We start from the raw sequence: 27,587 nt of genomic DNA, 5'->3' as shown, positions 1-27,587 counted from the left end.
TGTTTCTAGGTAATAGCAACAATAGCGATTTTGGTATTATTTAGTATCTTACAGTCTATTTTTTGTTATATTTTAAAATTTTTTTAGACCAATTATAGAAGGATTTTGATTTTTCAAAAAATCCCAATCATATTTCAGCTTCAGAATATTAATAGCATAAAATTGACACTTTATTTGGAACATAAAAACAGAAATATGTCCTCCATACTCGGTAGTGCAGTTTTATATATTGTTGAAAGCATAAACAAGAAAGTGAAATGCAATATAAGCCACAAAGAATTTGTCTACCACCTCAGCACATCATCACTAAAATATCATTTACCTAATTTTCATCCTACCGCTCAGAAATCATTACCAGCGGTCGCAAACGATAAGCAACATCAGCTAACCCTCGAGTCATTTATTAGACCTGTTACTCAAGACAAGTCAAACAAGATCACCAATGCTATTGCAAAATGGGTTGCTATGAATGCCAGGCCCATGAACATTGTTGAAGATTATGAATTTATGCTCTAGCTGTAGCAAATCCACAGCACAAACCACCAAGTCGAACCACTATTAGTAGAAAGGTTGAATGCTTATAGGAAGAGAAATAAAAGCGCATCAAAGCTGAATTACAAAATGTTGAGTTCATCGCACTGACAACTGGTTATTGTGCAAGCTGTGCTCATGAAAGCTTGGCTGGGGTAACTGCTCATTATACAAACAATGATTGGAAGATACAGACACTAACTCTGGCGGTGAAGAAATTAGGTAGACGCCATACAGCTGACAATGTCTCAAAACAAATCCAATATATTGTTGATGAGTGGTGCATTAGCAACAAAGTAGTAACCTTAGGTACTGATTCTGCTAAAAACATGCTTTGTGCTGCAGCAAAATTTCAGTGAATTCACATTCCTTGTGTTACTCATTCTCTTCAACTCTCTATCAACAAGGGAAATAAAGCTGCAGAAATAGATTGAGTGTTGGCTAAAGCTCGAAAACCTTTTGGTCATTTCAAGCACTCTCCAATAAACACTGCTTCTTTACATGCTGACCAAGTCAAACATGACCTTTCAAAGGAGTCACTGGTTGGTGGTCATAATAAATTAGTATGCTCAGCTTTAACTAGTATTTTATTCAATAATTTAAGCTTAAATTCACATTTTGTTTGTTACAGAAAGAAGATGTACCTATTTGGTGGGCTTTTACAATAACCATGAATAACGGTGTTCTACAAAATATTGCTTGCATTCAAGCTGTTTTATGTGGTGAAGGTCATAAGAACATTTCATCACCAACAGGTAAATGTTTTATTTTAGTCCCTATCCACAAGAAGAAACTGCTTTTTCAGGTTTTTTAGTTACTTGTATATATACCAGTAATGAAATGGAGAAGCTGAGAAAAGTCTGAGATCTATTGGCACCGTTGGAAGCAGCTACTCAGAGACTCGGTGGTGAGAAGTATGTATCTGCATCAATCGCACTACCAGCGCTCAATAATCTCTTGAAGTTGATGTGTGTGGATGATGATTCTGGATAAATATCAAAGTTTAAGCCAACTTGCACTAGTGATCTGAGACAAAGGCTTGATGTTCTTGAATCCAGCATGCAGGGTAAAGATGCCTAAAGAAGATTGACAAACTGTGTGTAATTTCATGCTTAACAAGGTTAAGGAAGAAGATACCAGTCAGTCTTCAACTAGCTTTGATGAGCGTCTTATAAAAATAAGTCGATACTAATACTGTTCCAGTGAAGACGAAGACAGTGAGAATGAAGTTACAAGCACTTCAATGCATTGAGAACTACAAAACTACGAGCATGGTACCACAGCTGATGATGATATTGATCCACGAGTCTGGTAGAAAAACCGACCATCTGCATATCCTAGGCTTAGTAGGTTGGAGAGAAAATACCTATGTACCACTGCAACTACTGTCCCCTTTGAGCGGCTATTTCCCAAAGCTGGCAACATTGTATGTAGGAAGAGGGCATCTCTCCATTCGGATAATGTAAATAAACTGTGTTGCCTGTGTTGTAGACTTTCATCGACAATTTTCATGCATTCAAAAAATTTTACATTATAACTTTTATACATTGTACATAACATGTACTCCTGTTAACCATAAATGTTTCAAATATAATGAATTTACACGCAGCTGCATTAATTGTTTTAAAATATGCAGGTTTTTAAGAGATTAATTGTAAGATTAATCGAAGATTAACTGGCTCTGACCAGTTATTAATCGCGATTAGTTTTTATAATCATTGCGCAGTTCTAATATATATATATATACATGTATATATATACATATATATATATATATGTATATATAATTTTTTTTATAGCTAAAAAAGTACAAACATCTTTACAGACAACTTACCTATTAACTCAGTTGCTTTTGCGCTTGTTAGCGGCCTGTATTCCCTGGTTGCAAATTGGGGCGACCAATGTTAGGCGACTAGTTATGAACACCTGGAAGTTTGGAGTTAGTTTAAGGCCCCAACGAAGTTGGAGGCAGCGGCCTGAAGCTCTAGACCATTTAAGCAACAACAATTCTCAAAGTATGCATAAGTGCAAGCAATTGTGAGCATCAAAATTTAGATAAATATATTATTTATGGTTCATGGACAACAAATCATATTTTTATTCAACGAATGATAATACAATTATGATATAAAACTCAAGACACTACAGATTTCTGTAAGGGACATTGACAGAAAAAGAGCTATTACTTTTTTATTGCAACAACTCTTGTTCTGTCAATGTGTTCGCGGCAGAATTTTTTTGTATTTGAATCTGTATCTATGTCAACATTTTTATATACGTGTATGTGTGATATTAAAAAATTATTCAGACAAGCCTGCGCCATAGTGCTCCTCGTTGATGTTTTGATTCAGTTACATTATGATAAGAAAAATGCAAGTTTGGGGGTTTTCTTTACACCCCCACCATTAGCAATAAAGTTCAGTTTCCAAGTCTTAACAAAATCTAACAAAATCATTCATTTGGCGAGATCACCACAAAGACAATATAGAACGCTAGTTGCTAGTACTGTAATATAGTTTTTGAAAATTCCAAATGATTGAGTTTAAAATGCAATTCATAGTACTTAGCCGCCAAAAAACCACTAAAAATTTGGGGCGGCTCAGCCGGCCATCCGCTTCGGGGAACTCGGGCCATGTTTTTAGGGAAAGCAAAAGGTTTAAAGTTGGTTTAAAAATGGTTCAACCATACATGCATCATAAAATTGTTTGAAACCATTTTAGCTCCAACACACTTTTCATTCCGTTCTAACCAATGTAGAGATATTTAAGTAACAAATAGGTTTAGCAGCAATAAAATAACCAGAAGATGTTCATCATAAAGTGAATTGAAGCAGACATATTGCAAAATTGCTAATGCACAATAGAACACAAATTAAACTTCATTCATATACATCCATCGGCAGCTTAGCAAGCCTGTTCTACCAGCATCGTAATGGCACTCCAATTTGCAGTGGATAAAAATGGAGACAGTTACCTGCATTTGAGTGAATAATGATAGCATAAATGTTCTTTATAGATTATAAACATAAGTAAAATACGATAGACAGTTTATGCCCAAAAACCCTAATATAAATCATTGCCTGACATAAAAGTTTGGCCATTTTGATGTGACCGATAACGCAGATAGCACAATATAGTCTATGTACATACATAGAGATTCTAGAAACACTCTAGAGGGTATCTAGAGATTCTAGAGACACTTGAGTGCTTCTAAAGACACTCTAGAGTGTCTCTAGAGACTAGAATTTTAGCACTTTCTTAGATCACTCTCTCAGCGGTTTAAACCTAATAAACCACAGTAAGGTACATGAGAAAGTAAATGCCTGGAATGATGCACCTTGTGTTTTCAATTAAAGTTCCGCAGACTAAATTTTTGTTCAATATTTTCCGATTCAGTAAACCAAAATTTTTAGAAATCAACCATAGAATTGTTTAAGATTTAGATAGAGCATTACAATTCACAGCAGAAACTCTTTAACATGAACTCTTGGTCAATGGTATAAGAAGAATCTCATCCCTGATCAGGCTGAGTATAACGTCTAGTCTACATACTTTTCATCACAGGAACCGTAATCTTATTGCAGTATTTGTTAATGACCTGCACTGAACCAGCATTTAATAATGAACAATAAAGATTGTATGTCGCCTCAATGGTGCCCAATCATTTGCTTTTTTGTGACAAAGTATTTGTTGTGAAATTGGTATTCACACAAGGATCGCTATCATTTATATTTACATAGCAGTGAATGATATAGCCAAACTATTGAAACAGAAATAAATTTGCAATTATATTTCACTAGCTGGAACTACTATGATAGCAAAACATTCATGATATAAGCACTGTAGCAGGAGGTTGTGTTCTAACAGCAGATTGTACTGCAGTATAAGAGTTCTAACAATTTATCCAATACATAAAAACAGTTGTGATGGAGGAAGGAAGATGTGTTCACCAGGCTAGCAAAAAGATGAACCAGTATCGCAGGCAACAATTGCTTAGCTCGGTTGCAATAGATGGTAGTGTAGTTTTGCAGTTGGTTCCCAAATGTCTTTAAGAAGCTCCAAGCATTTAGCAGTTTATCATTTAAATAAAACTGGGGTGAATTTAAAATATGTAAAGTTTGTGGAAAGGATTATCAGCTAAAAAATATTGGCTTCAATGTTGAAAATAAATTAAAGTATTCCTAACAGTGTATAGCAACACAATGTCTGTGGTGTTAGCTTTAGGCAGCTGCAGTCGCTAAGGTAGAATTAAAGGTAACACTAAAAATATGAAATAATCAAACATGAATTTGGCAGAAAAAAATTATATAATTCATAAGCATTGAAAAGTTTCAGAATAGAACATCTAAAATATACTTTTGTCACTGTATAACTTGAGGCGAGTCACTCACACATATGTGATACACCGAGCACCCAGTCGCTGGTTTATCTAAAATTGGCGTATTCAGAGAAGCTTTCTGCATAAGCACTCAGGACCTGATAGATGAACTCATATTGCTTCTACAATACACAAAAAAACATAGCAGTAGATATGTTGTGACAACTCACACACACTCTTTTAGATAAGCCGTTAGTTTGTTTTTGAGAATAGATAAAATTATATACTAGCATTAATACTCTCACGTCGGTTTCCCAATGACATAATTGCCTGAAGACCATAATACTAAGATTATTTCGCTAAAGGATTGAGTTAACAAGAAGGTGAAAATTGTTAGCTGTTTGGTTAAAACGAACTCTTTTTGAAAAAACTTTGGAGTACTGAGTTGTTGATCAAACCAGTTATGAGTATGTATCAAAAACATATAACTATGTCACAAAATAATATGGTCAGTTATCCACAGCTCTAATGGCTTTAAAGTAGATGTTGTTTTCTGTAGTTACTTCTAAAGCAAAAGGTAGTGATGCACCACTTAAGCTAACAACTTCATGTTCGTAGCTAAAATACAAAGCACTACAGTTTTTTTTTTCCAAAGCTGGGCCGTATAATATATATTATTCAAAAATTTGGTGTTAAAATTAACCTTTTATTAAATAGCAAAAGCAAACGTTGTTCCTTATATTACGCCGTTCAACATTTGAAGTTCTGTATGTTAAATTCCTCAATTTTAGTTTTGTTCCATATTGGCATACTCTCTAAGCTTTCAACATGCATAGTGGTTAGTTGGTATAGTCTCTGATCCTAACATAACAACTTGCTTATGTAGAAAATCGTAGAACATACAAAGTAGGGAATGAACTGAGGCCGTCGGTGCTTGGCCATCACCACAGGGTTATAGACGTCAGCCTCTTGCTCAGCTTTCAGTTTCTCAATGGCGTTATAAGAGATGATAAAGGTGCCACATCGAGTTGCCCCATTGCTGCAAATATAACCTCACGGCCTTGAACGTTTAACACCAAATTTGGCACACACTACCTGCTCATGGGTGACAAGTTATAAGTTGACTTATATTGAGTGACATCTTATCGTGCATATGATGTAAATTTAGGGCTAATTGAATTTGAGATTGTTCAATCGATTGCTGAACATTACAGCCAATCGAGTACAATTAAACTCTAGCAAATTATCTAGGATGTTGCAAAAAAAGAAAAGCCTATTGGTCTCAATAAAAATATATACTCTTTTAGAAATTTATTCATTTCAGATTTTTCTGTGAAATTATTCTATTAATAAGGGAGTTTAACATTTTGCTCTGAGTTAGAGCAAGAAGCCTTTTTACCCAATAGTTTATTATTTATTAACACAGAAGCTTTTTGTTTGCATTTGCTCCGATTTAATTTGGGAATGTTACACGACTATTAATTTTGTTTAAAATCAAAATAACCCATCCCAACTTGTTTGAGTTTTAAAGCTCCTATCTCATCTGTGGTTGTTGATTTACCAAATAGTGATTTCAAAAAGAATATAAATCAGACTGTGTCAATAATGATTGTTTTGATCAGATGATCACAGAAGTTTTGATCAAATGACTTCATAGCAATGTACATATAACAGTTGGACATGGGGCTTGGAGGAATTTTCACCAAATACGCTTGAAGGACTTTAGGGCAGCTAGAAATTTAGCCAAAAAGTATAGTAACAGCATGTTTATTGGCTAAAAAGTTTTACTAGAAAACATAATTAAAAAGCTTAGTTAAAGAATGCACACAATTACTTTATTTTAATGTAAGTAGGTAAAAAGCTAAGCATAGCAAAAAAGTGTTATTTAAACAATGTCAGCAAGTACATTCAGACAATTTAAATTTTTGTATGACTTAATTTTAAACTGAAGTTTTGTTGTCAATATTTGATGGTTCCTTTATAAAAATTCTTTCAATTTATTATTTTAAACTGTTTAATTTTCAGATAGAACTGTTTTTAGTAATCATACTTCTCTAGAGTAAACTTACTGATGCTACACTTCTTTGATGAAAAACTACTGAGATAAATGTTCATTCGGTCACATGACTTGCGGTCGAATGCATGACAAGTGAACCCTCCCTCAGCAAAGTCTGGGTTTACTGCCAGTGTAGTAAAAATTATAACATACTTGCAAGTGATGCAGACTCTGTTGTTGCCTGTTTGCTGTTGTTTTTTCTCAAGAACACCTTGTAATTGGATAATAGTCTCAGTAGAAGGTATGTCCGTCTCCCATTCCGTGGCAACAATAACCTGAACGCTTGCTGCTTTCATCTGCAACTCATAAAAACATAACTGTTAGCTTCATAGTATAATAAAAAAAGTTAGTCTAGGCACCAAGTATAGAAAAAACTAGAAAGAATAATCAACATTACTGTGATATCCGTATACACAAAGCTGCACTATGCAGAAAAATGACAATCATGAACCAGCAAAATATGAGAAGTTTTGTTAAAAATAGTTGGAACTTATAGAAGTATGTACGCAAAGTAGCAAAAAAATTTCGATGTAAATCAGTAAAATAAAGAAAAGTAAAAGAGATCAAAATTCTTGTAAGAATAGAAAGAAATACAGTTTTGGTGGGAGAACAAAATAGCTCTAGATTGGCCATTTAGCTTGATTGAAACAAAAGCCCATCTGTTGGGAATGTATATATGTTGTATATTAAAGTAGGTCCCTAAATGGAACATTGTACGGTAAATCAGTTCACCTAATAGAAATGTTTAAACGAAAATACAACATATAGTAAGATGTTGCGGGATAATGAGGGTCATTTTCATTTCACTATAGGCTGAAATAGATCACTTTTTAATGTTTTACTGGCTAAAACAGGTTGAGCTACGCATATTAAGCAAAGGATATCTGGATAACCTTTGATTGTTTTCGAAGCTATAATGTCTTTCCCTAAAATATAGTGCACTTATTTACGAAAATGTGTGTATTTGGGCTGCATAGATTCACAATATGCAAAGAATTCCCAAAAAACGTGATTGTAGTCGCTTTTTCAGAAAACTTTGTGTTTTAGGAGTTGTCCATACAGTTTCAATTTTCACTTGGTTATCTCACATGCCGCTCATTTCAACCACTTCACCTTCAGTGCTGATGAGCTGTTGAAAAGTACAAACTAATATAATACAATCGGCAGCACTGACTTACATTCTCAGATTCAACTCTCAGAGAGACCTCTGTAGTCTGGCCAGACTGTTCAGTGCTGATACGGGAAATTGTATATGGTTTGACAACCAGACTCTCACCATCTTTTCTCGCGTAAAATGCTACCTAAATACAACAATAGCAATAACATGAGCATCTATTTTATCAAGTTTTTTCCTAAAGGCAGCATGGCATCAGAGTTTTTGTTTTTAACAAATAATGAATTTTTGAGTACTATGCAAATATATAAAACATGTACAACAAGTCTTTTCTCATATTTATAGTTTTAAAGCACTCATCCTTGAAGGGAAGTCGACTTGAATGTATCTTAGCATTCACAATCACCCACTATTTTAATATCTCACTCAAGACATGCATTACACTGCTATCTGCTTTCTTGCTACCTTTAGAATGTTCTATTCTCTGCACAACCATAACCTGGCATACAAAGTCTTACCTTGGTTCCTTCAAGTAAGAACTATAACATCTAGTTAGTACTATTTTACAAATTCCTACCTGCGCTCCTTCAAGCTGTGCTATCGCGTTTATATTTTGGTCAAGAACCATTTTCCAAAAGTCACCCACGGTGTTAGAGAGAGGCAGCTGGGTAGCCACCCAGTGATTCTTTTCTCTATGAGCCTAAAAAGTAGTTTTAATTGAAGTTTTTATTCGTGACCGAAGAAGGGATTTTGCTGTTGCAATTATTTTTCTTGATCCTGTGTCCTTCACACATACAGACAGACATTCCTCTTAAAGCTGTCAAGAAGGAAAGTTTCAATTTTAAAGGCTAAGTTATAGCTCTTAACCCGCTTGAGAAATATGTGAAGAAATATGTTCATGTGGTACAATTTTGCGAAAAGCCTGGTTGCTCTTTATTTAGTGGCAGCACTGCCAAACTAGTCTGTTTATAACAGTTATTATTCTGGCAGCAATCTTAAACAATGTCAGCTTGTGGCAATAGTTTAAGCATACCATTGAATATCAGCTTATACATAAGCATGTTCCTGTAAGCGATTCTAGGCAGTCTTATTTACATGAGACTCCTACACTTAGAGCAAATATAATGTAGTAGTTATTTTAAAGTTTGAATAGGAGGAATTGAGAGTAAACTTTTGTTTCGAAAGGGGAGATTGTTCTATAGTTGTTAAAAAAAAGTAGATTAACTCATTGCAAGTTTATTGTTATTGAGTAGTTATAAAAAATTAAAACCTGATAGATAAAATAGAAAGCAGTAAGATGGAATGATTATTAATAGTAATCAGACTTGAGTGCTCTCACTTGTTGTGCTATAAATAAGATGGCGCTTTTGTTTTTAGCAACAAGTAGATCAACAATGTGGAATGCAAAATTTGCTGATTAAGATAACTTGCTTTGCTTAGCCATCTTGAACAAACAACCTTCCAACAATGATATACAGCCCCCAAGGATAGCCGACGGCTATCATGGGGCCGGAGCTTAACGATCGAGCTTTGTTCGGATGAACTTGAACACGGCACCCTAACAAACGAATATGCTGAATAAAGCCCATTGTAAATTTACAAATATTACGAACTATAGTGGTTATTTTACTGATATGTTGAATTTATTTCGCTGTCAAATAAATATAGTATCCCAATATTGTCACCGTTATGATCAGTCAGTTGGTCAGCCAGTGGCCATTCACAAGCATTCGTGATATTTCACGATCACGATCAATAATTTCAATAATTTCAATAATTTCACGATCAATATTTCACGATCAATAATAGTTTTTATTCGGTTTTATATTTAGATTTTGAGTATGAAAACTACACTGCACGGCTTTGCCTCCTGTTCCATCTTATTGGCCAGGTAAAACAATGTGAAAGCAATAAAATAATTTGTCATTTTATATTAGAGGTTGCAAAATATATTAATCAAAAACTAAGAAAAAAAGGCCATTTTTTGTGTAATTTTGGGTAAATTATATTCAACTTTAAGCATATACTACGACTTTTACCAATTTCAAAATTATTAAAAGTAGGTAATTTGAAAAGTTTTATTTTGCATGGATCCATTATTTTGGTTAGGTATTACCCCTACATTGTAGAAATTCAAATTTTGCTATTGTGAACAGCGGGGTCTACTCACTGAATGAGCTAATGAAACGATAACAGCCAGTCGTGTTTTCCAAAACCTAACAAGGCAACACGACCGCCCCGCCAGAATTGTGTTAGCTCCAAAACCCAGGCTAGCACAATCTTAATAGAGAGTGATCATTAAACCTCGCCCAATATGATAGCCATCGCCTATCTTTGGGGGCTGTATATCACTGCTTTTAAGCAGTTTGGAAATATGTTTTTGGTTTCATAGTACATTGAAAAAATCAATTGGGAAATGAAACTTTTTGTTTAACAGAATATGCTACTGACATCTAATAATCAATTTTTTATGGCAATACAGAATGTACTGCGAGTGCCAAAAGCAGTATAATTGTGGTTGTAAAGAGGAAGGAAGTAGTTATCAGTTCATTGTGTATATAACTTCCGGTGAAACCACAATTTATCTTATTAGTTCTAAATACAGCGTAATGCTATATGTTTGATTCGACATTGAAATAAAGACCATTATGTTGTATATTACAAGTGGTTAAGCCTTATATGCATTAACTATCATTTATATATCGTTAAAAATGTTAATTATACTCGTAAAGAATACTCACATCAACGAGGACAGCATTGATATAGCTGTCACCTCCATCCCCAAGGAACAAACTGCTATGTGAAGCTACAATGTCCAGTCATTACAGTTAAACATCAAGATACGTGTGAGTAAGTATAGATAGAGACATATGTTTCTCTGCATAACTTGGAATTTTTGAATAAAGCCTCTACTTGCTTACTGAAACTGCGGCTTATTTGTGATCAACACTCCAACATGCTTGTAGAACTTGGTTAGGTGTTCTCAAGTTCACAGAAATAAATACAGAGACATCTGACTAATCTTCTTCATATGAAGTAAATGAGCATTGTTTAACTAAGTATGAAATAGCATGGCTTTAATCACTTGTCTGCAGCATAAAATTTAAATATTTAACTGGTATTTCAGAAAGTACTTGAAATAATGCCATTTGTATCAGATTATTGGACTACATTTATTTGATGAGGCGACAAAACAATTAATAACCACTTTTACTCTATCAAGCTGAAGTTCATTGCTATTTGTACCATTTACGATAAAGAAGAAACCACAAAACAAACTTCAAACTAAAACCGCTTTACAAAAAAACTATTGTTTTTAATTGCCTTACAAGAACTGTTCAGATGTTGTGTTATAAAAAAGCATATAAATGTATTTTATTGATTGCTAACCAAGTGACATGAGATTACCTTTAAATCCAAATGTTTTCATACGGAAGTTTCATTATTGATATGCACTCACAGTTTAAACAAATCAACTGATAAGCCATTTAGACACAAACCTACTTGTTGAGGTAAGCATTTCTTTTCATTTTTGATTTGAACTTTTAATTTGCTTGTAAACTACTGTAACTGGCAGAGCATGTTAGACAACAATATACATGTTTAAGTCAGCATACATATATGTATGCTGACTTAAACATGTCAGAGGGTATATATATTCTCTGGCTGCTGCTAAAGGTATATATATCTCCAAACTTGTCAACACAACACCATAAAGACAATCAAATTTAGAAGCATCTTTATCTCAATCCTTTTATGGCATGCGTAAAAGGTAGTTTTACCATAAAAACTTATAATTCACTGAAAAGAAGAAGTGAAGTGAATCAGTTGCATCTGCATCATAAGAGGCTTTATTTTGCCTCTTCTCTGACATCACTCTAGACTAGGTTTTACAAAGTTGCTTTGCTTTGAAGTTTGAGGTGTGTGCTTCACCCTTTCACATGTTTAAATGAATACACTCAACAATAGGTATTACATACCACTTGACACTCTGTCACGTACTATTTGGCACTAAATAACAAATTATAGGTAATACCTGTCACTCTAGGTAAAGTAACTACATAGCCCTTTGCACTACTTATAGAAGTATGTCATTTGACATTTTCATTAGCACATAAAATTGTACAGCGCCTGGCACTACATTCAGTCGAGATATACATAGCGAGCAACACAACATGAAACCTGGCACTATGGAGCACCGGACATGACGTAATGTTTCATATCATATTAGACCCAGCACTACCTACTTCCTGGCAGTATGCAATACTTGACAGTATTTATTTCTTGGTACATCATAACACTTTGCACAACATAATACCTGGCAATATTTCAGAGAATCTATTCTTCTCTCTGTTTTCTGGCTCTTTTCCCACACTGCAGTCAAACTTGGCCAGTTCCACTCTTTGTTCAATGTGCTACAGTAGCCAAAAAATCTTATGCAAAGCAAAATCAATAAATTTTCATCCAATAACCTCTGTAAAAGATACTGGATATACCTAAAGTTTAAAGCTTTGATACCCAATAAACATCTGAAAACATAAAAGCCAAAGCAAAGGCTGCAAAAGAAGAAAGATCGATTGAACTGTTAGCAAGTTCACACCACTGCTAGCTTGGTGACATGGCAAACACTAACAACGAGTAATTTCACTAGATATTTACTGCAGAGAGAACAAATAATGACAGCTACTGTGTATCATCACTCAATTTAGAACCATTACTTAACTGTTATGTAGACATATAACCCTTTTGTTTTGTTTACACTTGGCATCAATACATGTAGAGTAGTGTAATGGTGTTTGACAACCTTGAAATTTACTGTTGTAAAACTAGTCAACTCAATGCCGCATACACTGATTTTATTCAAGAGCCAAGCTCTATTAAATTGGATGACTTGATTTTCAGCAAAAAATCCTAAACTTCGTTCTGAACTTTAGTAATGAAACTACAGAAAATACTCAAGCAGCATATACTTTTAAATTGAACTATTGTTTTTATATAGGTGTCATTATCATAAAAATAAAGCGGCATGATGGGTAAATAATACTATTCAGAACGACGCTTGTAATTAATCCTTGTCACCCATAAGTAGTATGTAGAGAGCAGATCTACACAAAATAGGCGGAGCTTAGGGAGCAGGAAGTGACATCACATCAGGATCTGTTTGATTGACAGTTGGGGGGCGGAGCTAGGCGGTGTTGAGTCATGGTGTGAGTCATGGCGATCTGTGTGATTCGTGGTGCGAGTAATGGTGTGAGTTGGTTGGTGACGTCGCGGTGGTGGTGTCGGTGGCCGAGTGGTGAGTCGGGCCGCGAGACGATTCGCGGTTGTATTTGGGATTATCGGATTTCGTTGGCGTCCGGTAGAGGTCGCTCTTCCGTGCCGTTTCGGGGATTGACGGAGAGCTCGGTGGCGACGGGTTGACGGACGGTGGCGGATGGATTTCGAGATCGTCGGAGCTTGTATGTATTTTCTTTTTTCCGATCCCGAATGAGAATGATGTGTCCGCGAACGAATATTCATTTTGATTGTAAACTTCATAAATTCTGAAATTATCCATCGCTGTTATGGTTCCACTACTTTTTTAAAGATAATGTATAAATTGATGAAGTATTATTAGTTAGTGTTGATTGTTACTGGAGCTTCTGAGGAGTCAACTTCCAATAGTATGAATATCGACATTATTTCTGAAAGAACTTCCCAATTGAATATGAAACAAAGAGAGTATAGAAGACCAACCAAGTCTAGATTGAACAAAACTACGTCATTACGAAGATCATCAAGAAAAAGTTCGGTAGTAAAGCGGTTATTCGAATCCAAGGAAAATTATATGGAAGGAGATGAGAAAATTACGTCACCTATTGCAACAGTTTTTAAAACCGAGGAAATGCAAGAACCATGGAAATGGATTGATCTAAAAGTTTTGGATATTCCAGCTTCGTTAGAAGTAATACAAGCAAATAAGTCTGAAGAAAATGACAATTGTGAGATTGCGTTGCAATTCTTCGTTGAACGTAAGGGAGAGCGTGTGGTATTATGTTCGATCATCGAACCTCAAAAGTATAACATTCCCTCATCATTTCAATGGTTGACACCAGCTCTCATGATATTGGATCGAAGTGAGATTTACATGAACTCTAAGTCTTCATCAGGATTAAAACTTTTCAGAATTGACGGAGCATGCAATCTGAAGGAATTCAGAGAGAAATTAAACAAAGATTAAAAACTCTGTATATCAAGACAGTAATGAGTTAAGGAAATGATATTATGATTAAATTTTATATAGTTTATTTGATGATATATCATAGGGATTTAAACTTACTATCAATGGATATGTTATTGAATAAAAGTTTTGTATATAAAAATGCTAAAACATAATATAAAAAAGACTATTGAATTTCATTCAATCCCAATTTTCTTCTTCTTCTTTCATTGTCGAATGAGAATGAACTGTCTACAATCAAAACATACATTATTTTTAGTGAGATATAGTAAAAGTAAGACATACAATCAGATTAGATGTACATATACTTATTATCTGTACTTTAATAACACTCCTGATGATCTCTTACTACACTTTATAATAATTGTACATATACTTATTCTCTGTACTTTATTAACACTCCTGATGATCTCTGACAGCACTTTATAATAATTGTACATATACTTATTCTCTGTACTTTATTAACACTCTTGATGATCTTTTACAGCATTTTATAATAATTGTACATATACTTATTCTCTGTACTTTATTAATACTCCTGATGATCTCTTACAGCACTTTATAATAATTGTACACATACTTATTCTCAGTACTTTATTAACACTCCTGATGATCTTTTACAGCACTTTAGAATAATTGTACACATACTTATTCTCTGTACTTTATTAACACTCTTGATGATCTCTTACTACACTTTATAATAATAGTACACATACTTATTCTCTGTATTTTATTAACACTCTTGATGGACTTTTACTACACTTTATAATAATTGTACACATACTTATTCTCTGTACTTTTTTACCACACCTGATGATCTCTTACAGCACTTTATAATAATTGTACATATACTTATTCTCAGTACTTTATTAACACTCTTGATGATCTCTTACAGCACTTTATAATAATTGTACACATACTTATTCTCAGTACTTTATTAACACTCCTGATGATCTTTTACAGCACTTTAGAATAATTGTACACATACTTATTCTCTGTACTTTATTAACACTCTTGATGATCTCTTACTACACTTTATAATAATTGTACACATACTTATTCTCTGTATTTTATTAACACTCTTGATGGACTTTTACTACACTTTATAATAATTGTACACATACTTATTCTCAGTACTTTATTAACACTCCTAATGATCTCTTACAGTACTTTATAATAATTGTACATATACTTATTCTCTGTACTTTATTAACACTCCTGATGATCTCTTACAGCACTTAATAATAATTGTACACATACTTATTCTCAGTACTTTATTATCACTCTTGATGATCTCTTACAGCACTTTATAATAATTGTACACATACTTATTTTCAGTACTTTATTAACACTCTTGATGATCTTTTACAGCACTTTATAATAATTGTACACATACTTATTCTCTGTATTTTATTAACACTCTTGATGGTCTTTTACTACACTTTATAATAATTGTACACATACTTATTCTCTGTACTTTTTTACCACACCTGATGATCTCTTACACCACTTTAGAATAATTGTACACATACTTATTCTCTGTACTTTATTAACACTCTTGATGATCTCTTACTACACTTTATAATAATTGTACACATACTTATTCTCTGTATTTTATTAACACTCTTGATGGACTTTTACTACACTTTATAATAATTGTACACATACTTATTCTCTGTACTTTTTTACCACACCTGATGATCTCTTACAGCACTTTATAATAATTGTACATATACTTATTCTCAGTACTTTATTAACACTCTTGATGATCTCTTACAGCACTTTATAATAATTGTACATATACTTATTCTCAGTACTTTATTAACACTCTTGATGATCTCTTACATCACTTTATAATAATTGTACACATACTTATTCTCAGTACTTTATTAACACTCCTAATGATCTCTTACAGTACTTTATAATAATTGTACATATACTTATTCTCTGTACTTTATTAACACTCTTGATGATCTCTTACAGCACTTTATAATAATTGTACACATACTTATTCTCAGTACTTTATTAACACTCCTGATGATCCCTTAATACACTTTATAATAATTGTACATATACTTATTCTCTGTACTTTATTAACACTCTTGATGATATCTTACTACACTTTATAATAATTGTACATATACTTATTCTCAGTACTTTATTAACACTCCTGATGATCTCTTACAGCACTTTATAATAATTGTACATATACTTTTTCTCAGTACTTTATTAACACTCTTGATGATCTCTTACAGTACTTTATAATAATTGTACATATACTTATTCTCTGTACTTTATTAACACTCCTGATGATCTCTTACAGCACTTTATAATAATTGTACATATACTTATTCTCTGTACTTTATTAACACTCTTGATGATCTCTTAATACACTTTATAATAATTGTACATATACTTAATATCTGTACTTTATTAACACTCTTGATGAACTCTTACAGAACTTTATAATAATGGTACATATACTTATTATCTGTACTTTAATAACACTCCTGATGATCTCTTACTACACTTTATAATAATTGTACATATACTTATTCTCTGTACTTTATTAACACTCCTGATGATCTCTGACAGCACTTTATAATAATTGTACATATACTTATTCTCTGTACTTTATTAACACTCTTGATGATCTCTTACAGCACTTTATAATAATTGTACATATACTTATTCTCTGTACTTTATTAATACTCCTGATGTTCTCTTACAACACTTTATAATAATTATACACATACTTATTCTCAGTACTTTATTAACACTCCTGATGATCTTTTACAGCACTTTAGAATAATTGTACACATACTTATTCTCTGTACTTTATTAACACTCTTGATGATCTCTTACTACACTTTATAATAATTGTACACATACTTATTCTCTGTATTTTATTAACACTCTTGATGGTCTTTTACTACACTTTATAATAATTGTACACATACTTATTATCTGTACTTTTTTACCACACCTGATGATCTCTTACAGCACTTTATAATAATTGTACATATACTTATTCTCAGTACTTTATTAACACTCTTGATGATCTCTTACAGCACTTTATAATAATTGTACATATACTTATTCTCTGTACTTTATTAATACTCCTGATGTTCTCTTACAGCACTTTATAATAATTGTACACATACTTATTCTCAGTACTTTATTAACACTCCTGATGATCTTTTACAGCACTTTAGAATAATTGTACACATACTTATTCTCTGTACTTTATTAACACTCTTGATGATCTCTTACTACACTTTATAATAATTGTACAGATACTTATTCTCTGTATTTTATTAACACTATTGATGGTCTTTTACTACACTTTATAATAATTGTACACATACTTATTCTCTGTACTTTTTTACCACACCTGATGATCTCTTACAGCACTTTATAATAATTGTACATATACTTATTCTCAGTACTTTATTAACACTCTTGATGATCTCTTACAGCACTTTATAATAATTGCAAAACTAGGATTGTGCTAGGCCATGTTGATATACAAGTGAGCAATGATTATAAATGTATATATATTAATAAAATGTGAGTAAGATAAAAGCTAGGGTTGTGCTAGTCCATGTTAATGTACAAGTGAACAGTGATTATAAATGTATATATAATAATAAAATGTGAGTAAGATAAAAGCTACTCAAGATAGAATAAACAAAGCTAGGATTGTGCTAGTCCGTGTTAATATACAAGTGAGCAGTAATTATAAATGTATATATAATAATAAAATGTGAGTAAGATAAAAGTTACTGAAGATACAATAAACAGAGCTAGGATTGTGCTAGTCTATGTTAATATACAAGTGAGCAGCGAATATAAATGAATATATAATAATAAAACGTGAGTAAGATAAAAGATACTGAAGATACAATAAACAAAGCTAGGATTGTGCTAGACCCTGTTGATGTACAAGTGAGCAATGATTATAAATGTATATATAATAAAATGTGAGTAAGATAAAAGCTACTGAAGATACAATAAACAAAGTTAGGATTGTGCTAGGCCATGTTAATATACAAGTGAGCAGTGATTATAAATGTATATATAATAATAAAATGTGAGTAAGATAAAATCTACTAAAGATACAATAAGCAAAACTAGGATTGTGCTAGGCCATGCTGATATACAAGTGAGCAATGATTATAAATGTATATATAATAATAAAATGTGAGTAAGATAAAAGTTACTGAAGATACAATAAACAGAGCTAGGATTGAGCTAGTCTATGTTAATATACAAGTGAGCAGCGAATATAAATGAATATATAATAATAAAACGTGAGTAAGATAAAAGCTACTGAAGATACAATAAACAAAGCTAGGATTGTGCTAGACCATGTTGATGTACAAGTGAGCAATGATTATAAATGTATATATAATAATAAAATGTGAGTGAGATAAAAGCTACTGAAGATACAATAAACAAAGCTAGGATTGTGCTAGTCCATGTTGATATACAAGTGAGCAGTGATTATAAATGTATATATAATATTAAAATGTGAGTAAGTTAAAAACTACTAAAGATACAATAAGCAAAACTAGGATTGTGCTAGGCCATGTTGATATACAAGTGAGCAATGATTATAAATGTATATATAATAATAAAATGTGAGTAAGATAAAAGCTAGAGTTGTGCTAGTCCATGTTAATGTACAAGTGAGCAGTGATTATAAATGTATATATAATAATAAAATGTGAGTAAGATAAAAGCTACTCAAGATAGAATAAACAAAGCTAGGATTGTGCTAGTCCGTGTTAATATACAAGTGAGCAATGATTATAAATGTATATATAATAATAAAATGTGAGTAAGATAAAAGTTACTGAAGATACAATAAACAGAGCTAGGATTGTGCTAGTCTATGTTAATATACAAGTGAGCAGCGAATATAAATGAATATATAATAATAAAACGTGAGTAAGATAAAAGATACTGAAGATACAATAAACAAAGCTAGGATTGTGCTAGACCCTGTTGATGTACAAGTGAGCAATGATTATAAATGTATATATAATAAAATGTGAGTAAGATAAAAGCTACTGAAGATACAATAAACAAAGTTAGGATTGTGCTAGGCCATGTTAATATACAAGTGAGCAGTGATTATAAATGTATATATAATAATAAAATGTGAGTAAGATAAAATCTACTAAAGATACAATAAGCAAAACTAGGATTGTGCTAGGCCATGCTGATATACAAGTGAGCAATGATTATAAATGTATATATAATAATAAAATGTGAGTAAAGATAAAAGCTACTGAAGATACAATCAAAGCTAGGATTGTACTAGTCCATGATGATATACAAGGGAGCAGTGATTATAAATATATATAATAATAAAATGTGAGTAAGATAAAAGCTACTGAAGATACAATAAACAAAAATTAGGATTGTACTAGTCTATGTTGGTTTACAAGTGAGCAATGATTATAAATGTATATATAATAATAAAATGTATTATTATATATACTCACATTACTTACTCTCATTTTATTATTATATATATATTTATAATCACTGCTCACTTGTATATTAACATGGACTAGCACAGTCCTAGCTTTGTTTATTGTATCTTCAGTAGCTTTTATCTTACTCTCATTTTATTATTATATATACATTTATAATCATTGCCCACTTGTACATCAACATAGACTAGTACAATCCTGCTTTGATTATTGTATCTTCAGTAGCTTTTATCTTACTCACGATTTATTATATATATATATATATTTATAATCACTGCTCCCTTGTATATCAACATGGGCTAGCACAATCCTAGCTTTGTTTATTGTATCTTCAGTAGCTTTTATCTTACTCACATTTTATTATTATATATACATTTATAATCACTGCTCACTTGTATATTAACTCTTTCGCTACCACGTTAATTGTTGACCAAACGATTATTCTGCCCAAGTTAATTCAAACGGATTTTCTAAAAAATCCGATATACCATTAGTATTTAAGCAATATCTCAAAAAATGAAAACATATATCGTTTTACTTTTAAATGTACCTTATTCAGAACAAAATTCTCCACAAGATAGGTGTAAAATTGTTTAGCAACTCTTACTCTCACAAAATTCCTGACGCTTTTCTTTGCGTTGAACAAACTCGGTGTGTTTCTTATTGTCATGACGATAACGGTCTGGTTTTACCGTTTTTGAAAAAATAATTAGAAATGGAATTGTTGAACCAAAAATTTAGTTGCACGTCATTGGCAACAAGGTTGTTTCATTGGAAACAATTCTTTCAACAACATGTGGAGATTACTGTCTTCTCTTTGCAATATTTTGGAGCAGAGGATGTTCAATAGAAGATTTTCTAACAGTTATGCTAAAAATTTCTGAAACAGATACACGAGATCATGTAGTTCGAAAAACTATACTAGATAGATATGATTGGAATGAAAAAAAAAAAAAAATTAGTAAAAGTCTTAATAACGAAGAAAATGAAGGTGTTGACAATGTACATATTCAAGTAACTTCCCAAATTGTTAAATTACTAGAAGATCTGACATAAAATTTTTTTTTCTATATTTTACAATTGAATATACATATATACTTTATATCGAAATAAAGTTGGTAACAAATACAACCGAATATTATTTACTTTTTGATATAAGTTTTATATATTGATATACTCACACTGAGTTGGAGCTATCCTCAAAATAATCCACATATTAATCCATGTATGCCCCTTTACTAGTTCATCATCTTCATCTATTTACTGGTCGAGAAACTGTTATGGAATGGTTAAGCCAAACCAAACAGGAGAATTCCATAGGTAAACCTAGGAAAACAATCAAGTCGAATGCCAAGGCGCTTGTCCACACAACAGCACCTGAAAACAGCGACACTCAACGAACTTAATCGCGAGTAGCCGGCTAACAGAATTCTAGCTGAAGCATACAAGCCTTATGGTATCAACACTCGATCGACCCAAATTCTCAAATATAAGTAGGTATCAAGAGATGGTTAATGAGGCAGAATATTCCATCAGATTATGCAACGCTTATATAGTGAATTGAAGAATGATGGGTGTGTCCAAAGGAATTAATGAAGCGAAAATAGTAAACAGATTTTCGCGAAATTGAATTTCGCGAAATTGAATTTCGCGAAATTACACATTATATATATTATATAGTCAACTTTCGCGAAAGTGAATTTCGCGAAAGTGAATTTCGCGAATATGGATTTCGCGAAATTACACATATATATTATATAGTCAACTTTCGCGAAAATGAATTTCGCGAAAGTGAATTTCGCGAAATTGGATTTCGCGAAATTGGATTTCGCGAAATTACACATATATATTATATAGTCAACTTTCGCGAAATTGAATTTCGCGAAAGTGAATTTCGCGAAATTGGATTTCGCGAAATTGGATTTCGCGAAATTACACATATATATTATATAGTCAACTTTCGTGAAATTGAATTTCGCGAAAGTGAATTTCGCGAAAACTGTTTATATATATCATTAGATCACAAAATTATTGAACCGCGACAACACTTCTACTTGTTATAAAACCTTCGAGCGAATATGCCTTTTCAATTCAGTTCATAATTTCACAATGAGTACCAGAGACAACAGAAAAAGGAAATTTCAAGAACGATTACATTGTGTAGATAAATGTGTGAAGCGATGGGGTTACTGCTCTCATGGAATGGAAATAAGCGTTCGGAAGCGAAAAGCTTGTCGATTTCTCTTACGTGAAAAGTTCTATCAAGATCTCAACGAAAGATTACGGTTTACAGTAAGTACTACAAATTCAATCTAGATGTTATGTAGGAATGATACAATGAATCTTCTCTTCTGAGTAGTAACTATGTGTTCTAGGCTGATTGTATTCATTGCAATTGCAAACTCCAATATCTTAGCAAAGTGTATGTTATATCCCTACTCAGATTAAAACAGATTATTTTAACTGAATATCCTCCTCTGTCTGTGTGTCCTAGTCTGACTATGTGATGTAACATATTTGTTTTTCTTATTGTCTGTATGTCCTACTCTAGCTGATTGCATATCCTATTCTGTCTGCATTACATCTTGCATATCATTCTATGATTCGATGACTAATGCAATTGAAATTTACAATTTAAGTTGGAGTCCATTGTGAATGTAGAGTCTACTATCTCAGCAAGGATATAGTAAACCATCCTGACTGTAATCATTGCAATTGCAGGCTCCCGTATCTCGACAGGAAGATTCCATTCAGAAAAAGGATGGATCTTCTTCTTCTTCAGTAAGTATTACATTATATTTGATTTTTAGTTTGAATGAATGATCTAATCTGATTGTATGTCTTACTTTTACTATATCTCACTAAAAATAATGTATGTTTTGATTGTAGACAGTTCATTCTCATTCGACAATGAAAGAAGAAGAAGAAAATTGGGATTGAATGAAATTCAATAGTCTTTTTTATATTATGTTTTAGCATTTTTATATACAAAACTTTTATTCAATAACATATCCATTGATAGTAAGTTTAAATCCCTATGATATATCATCAAATAAACTATATAAAATTTAATCATAATATCATTTCCTTAACTCATTACTGTCTTGATATACAGAGTTTATAATCTTTGTTTTAATTTCTCTCTGAATTCCTTCAGATTGCATGCTCCGTCAATTCTGAAAAGTTTTAATCCTGATGAAGACTTAGAGGCGATAGATAATTTCAGAATTTATGAAGTTTACAATCAAAATGAATATTCGTTCGCGGACACATCATTCTCATTCGGGATCGGAAAAAAGAAAATACATACAAGCTCCGACGATCTCGAAATCCATCCGCCACCGTCCGTCAACCCGTCGCCACCGAGCTCTCCGTCAATCCCCGAAACGGCACGGAAGAGCGACCTCTACCGGACGCCAACGAAATCCGATAATCCCAAATACAACCGCGAATCGTCTCGCGGCCCGACTCACCACTCGGCCACCGACACCACCACCGCGACGTCACCAACCAACTCACACCATTACTCGCACCACGAATCACACAGATCGCCATGACTCACACCATGACTCAACACCGCCTAGCTCCGCCCCCCAACTGTCAATCAAACAGATCCTGATGTGATGTCACTTCCTGCTCCCTAAGCTCCGCCTATTTTGTGTAGATCTGCTCTCTACATACTACTCCCATATAGACAATCATGCAGCTAAGCAATTTTGGAGCGCCACTCGCTTACTAAGGCTTAAGTGGGACTTAGCCGAAGTTACCACAGACTAAAATATAACTGAACTGTTTGCTAATGCTTTCTAAATAGATAAGCTAGTGAAAAAGTTCCTTGTTACGTAGCTCGGGTTAGTGATATGCCAAAGGTATATCACTAACCTATTTATTAAAACAATTCATAAAACCGATCCACTTGGTAAAGCTTATCTGAAATCATGGTCGACTTACATAAGTGTTTTGTTTGCAAATGCTTTAAGAGAAGATAACAGATCAAAAAGGTTTCTTGTTACCTAGCTCGAGTTAGTGATATACCAAAGGTTAGCTCAAGGTCCTGTGTGTGGTAAAGGACCAATTAGAAACCAGTTTTATTTCATGAGCAGCGAGTGTGATGTCATATTCTTGTACACAATCAGTGATTTTTAGCCAGCTTGAATCTTTGCCCCTTGGCAAATATCCAATAGGTTATTATACCTTTTTCTTACTAAAGTCAAACAGTCAATTGTTTTCATTGAGAAAGTGGACAGATCTATGCAATTAAAAACAGCTAGTTACTATCTTTGAAACCTTTGTGAAACTAGAGAAGGATTTCATTTCTTGATCCCTTATAAACGTTAAAACAACCAAATTGAGTTGCCTGCACTTTTTAGCTAAACTACTTGGTATGTTCATTCATTGGAAATTGGAAAATTTACTGCAATAAACTTGCTGATAAGCAAATATGGGGATCTTATATACTACAGTGAAGCCAAGCATTGAACCTTTAAAATCTAGCTATCACTATCAACAAGTGATACAACAAATTTATACCTTCCGTTTGTTGTTTCTGCTCCTATCAATCTGTGCAATAATAATAAACGTGCACTTTTGGTGCTTTCAGCATGCTGTACCATTGATATCAGAAAGAATTGATTATCAGTTTTCATCGCCACCATTCATTATGTTTTTATGGTGTCTAGCGACAAAGTGGCATCAGCTACCACATGAAAACAGCCTGAATAAAAGGTAAAAGGTGGCTGGCCTCAACATGTGTACTGGATGGATAACACCAGATTAAAAATGTTGAAAATTCTTAATCTGCCATACAGTCATGAGCTAATAGTGGGACAAGGAGTTGACAAGCAGAAAGTATAAGAATTATCAGAAAAGTTAATAATTTAAGTTACCCTTTTGGACTGAGAAGAGGCTGAGCAGAATCAACCAACAAAGAGCATCCATTAGCAAAAAAATTGTATGCCCTATTATGATATAACATTGTATTATTAACATTATTATTATTGTGTTCCCTATTATTATTATGTACTGTACCTTATTATTATATAACATTATACTATTATTTTCATTATTATTGTGTACCCTATTATTATATAACATTTTCCTATTATTATCATTATTATTGTGTACCCTATTATTATATAACATTATACTACTATTATCATTATTATTATTGTGTACCCTGTTATTATATAACATTATACTATTATTATCATTATTATTGTGTACCCTATTATTATTTATCATTATACTATTATTATCATTATTATTGTGTACCTTATTATTATATAGCATTACATTATTAACTTTATTATTATGTACCTTTTATTATATGCCATTACATTATTAACATTATTACCATGTACCACATTATAATATAACATATTATTAACTTTATCATTGCATACCCTATTATAATATAGCATTATATTGTTGTTACCATTGTAATTTTGTACCTTATTATGGTCTACTGATTCAGACAATCATACACATTGTAGGGTACAGTATGATAAGATTTCAATATGATGAATAATTTCCAACTTGTTGCTTCACGTATATGAAATAGTTGACTACACAGTGCCATCTCTTTGACTATCTGCAATTTGTGGAATTAGCTATAAGCATTGCTGTTTGACAGAGGGTGGTTCTGGAGAAAGTTTCAAGCTTTAGAAACCAGTAAGTTACTCATGAAAGAGCCTAAATCTGCCACTTTTTAAATGCACAAACGGCCATCCAATGTAGCGAAAGTATTGGCAATAAAGTCCAATGTTGTCTCAGTAAAGACAATTTGCCTTATCCTAATCTTGGCTTATCTCCTAAAGCTTGGCTTATATCTTAATGCTTGGCTTATCTCCTAAAGCTCGGACATATCTATTATCACACATATTATCACTTACCAGAAACTCTTCAGCAATGACATCTTTTCCCGCTTTTTGGCTGGTCAATTTGCTTTCAAGGTCAGCAGCTGGGCAGACAAATTGGGAGGTTATCAGGAACTCTACCACTGCCTTATATAAGAAATGATACTGGTCCTACAATATGAATGACTTTATGTGATGTACACCATAGATACCATGTTAGCTGCTTTTACCTTTTGAAGTGATGGCTTAAAAAAGGGTCTTGCAAGTGTGCTCTTCGAAGCTACCAACATTTGTTGTCTTGTGATACTGATTTCAAATTTAATTATGCAACAGTCACATGTATCAGAGGCAAATGTCATCTTGTGAGCCTCAATCTTACCATTTAGGATACATGTATTGACATAGGACAATCACCTTTTTTGCAACTCAGGCATGTAATAAATAAGCCAGTTGAAAATAAGTTTTAACAAGCTTTTTGAGTGCTTCAACAAGAAAAGTACAACAGCTACAACAAGGCCATTTCTTGGTCAAGTATTAGTTGCCTACCACTGTCTGAATCATGCATGGACGTCGAGCTCGCATTTCTTTAACAAAGCTGAATGCATTAACAGCCTTCTCTGCTGCCACTTGCCGCAGGAGTGTATCCATTGATATATAGGTCCCTGTATGTCCCACACCGGCACTGTGTACAGTTGCATTAAATGTTAGCACGTTCAATATGGTGGAAATATTTTAAGAGAAGATAACAGATCAAAAAGGTTTCTTGTTACCTAGCTCGGGTTAGTGATATACCAAAGGTTTGCCTTGCGTTGTGCTATCCCTTGCGTTGCGTTGCGTTGAATTATTTTATAGTAGATACATTTGGCCTCGATATTGCCTAAATATTTGAACAGAGGAAAACTAATAACAGAACAGATATGTAAAAGAACTGTAACATCACCAATTACTCAAAAGATACTCCTTTAGAGCCAAACTTTGCAACTTTTGGTTAAAGGTAATGAGTAGTACATAAACAAGGTATGATTAACTAAAATCAGTTCATAGCGCTTCAACTGTGATAACTTTAATTAAAAACTAAGATTTTTTTACATTTAAAAATAAAAAAACATTAGAGTTCTAAATTAGGATTAAATATGTTTTAACCAAAGATGTTTTAGAAATACAATTATTTATGTTACAAAATGCAACAGGCCTATTCTGATCGGCTAATAGCAGTATTTTTACAACGTGAATAAGCATTTTTTTTAATTTATATAATTTTTCTTTTGAAAACCTTATAAGTGCTTTCTTGCATCACCTCCCTTCTTAGTCTTTCTTTCTTAGCCCTCCTTTTCCTACCCGTTGTTTACCACCTCTCCTTTTCAAGACTTACCTTACCAACTGTCCATGATAAACCCTCTCTTACCAACTCTTCCTTACAAGGCTTTTCTTGCACTCTCTTCCTCACTCAACATCACATATAAAACCTATTTGATAAGTACTTTTCAAAACTAAATTCACTTTTGGCAGTTGTGGTTAGGTTTAGACTGAAACACAGGAAAACTTTTTTACCTGCAGTGTACGAGCCTCAATGAGTCCTTCTGGCGGAATGTGAAAGCCTGGATCTTAGAGACGAAAGTCACATAGGGACCAATGTCATTAGGTACTCCATGGTTTGGCCAAGTCAAGTAGTTGAAATGCTTGATGCTTCTAGTCAGGCCATCATATAAACAAACAGAAAGTGATATCAGTTTGCATATTTGACATCTGTTACATAAATAGAAGCCACCCATGCTTGCGAGTGAAAATTCAGCAAGAAATGTTAAATGTTTATATGGAGTTGATAGACCGGGTGCAATAAAGGTATAGGGCTAAATATTGTTAGGACAAACTTATAAAGTCTTGCTCTCAAAGTCTAAGTAAATAACCAAAAACTTTAATAGATAGAATGAAGGCACTTTAGCTTTACCATGAATAAACAGTATTCGTGCGAATAATACCCTTGTGACGG

General features: G+C 33.0%; 1 protein-coding gene across 1 annotated transcript; it reads right to left on the bottom strand.

Annotated features, from left to right (window-relative positions):
- Window positions 1-4,955: 4,955 nt before the first annotated feature.
- LOC137400406 (receptor-type tyrosine-protein phosphatase epsilon-like) lies at window positions 4,956-27,369 on the bottom strand. Its single transcript, XM_068086734.1, has 10 exons — window positions 27,149-27,369; window positions 26,144-26,279; window positions 25,634-25,768; window positions 12,337-12,433; window positions 10,760-10,824; window positions 8,596-8,718; window positions 8,083-8,205; window positions 7,058-7,200; window positions 5,752-5,887; window positions 4,956-5,030 (listed from the first exon to the last, which is right to left on the bottom strand). The coding sequence occupies exons 1-10, from the start codon at window positions 27,367-27,369 to the stop codon at window positions 4,956-4,958; spliced, it is 1,254 nt and encodes a 417-aa protein (XP_067942835.1).
- Between the last annotated feature and the right edge of the window lie 218 nt (window positions 27,370-27,587).

This window comes from Watersipora subatra, chromosome 7 (genome assembly GCF_963576615.1).
Source record: "Watersipora subatra chromosome 7, tzWatSuba1.1, whole genome shotgun sequence".
Classification (NCBI taxonomy): domain Eukaryota; kingdom Metazoa; phylum Bryozoa; class Gymnolaemata; order Cheilostomatida; family Watersiporidae; genus Watersipora; species Watersipora subatra.
The sequence above is the reverse complement of the archived record's forward strand: the minus strand, read 5'-3'. Positions and strand labels throughout refer to the sequence as shown.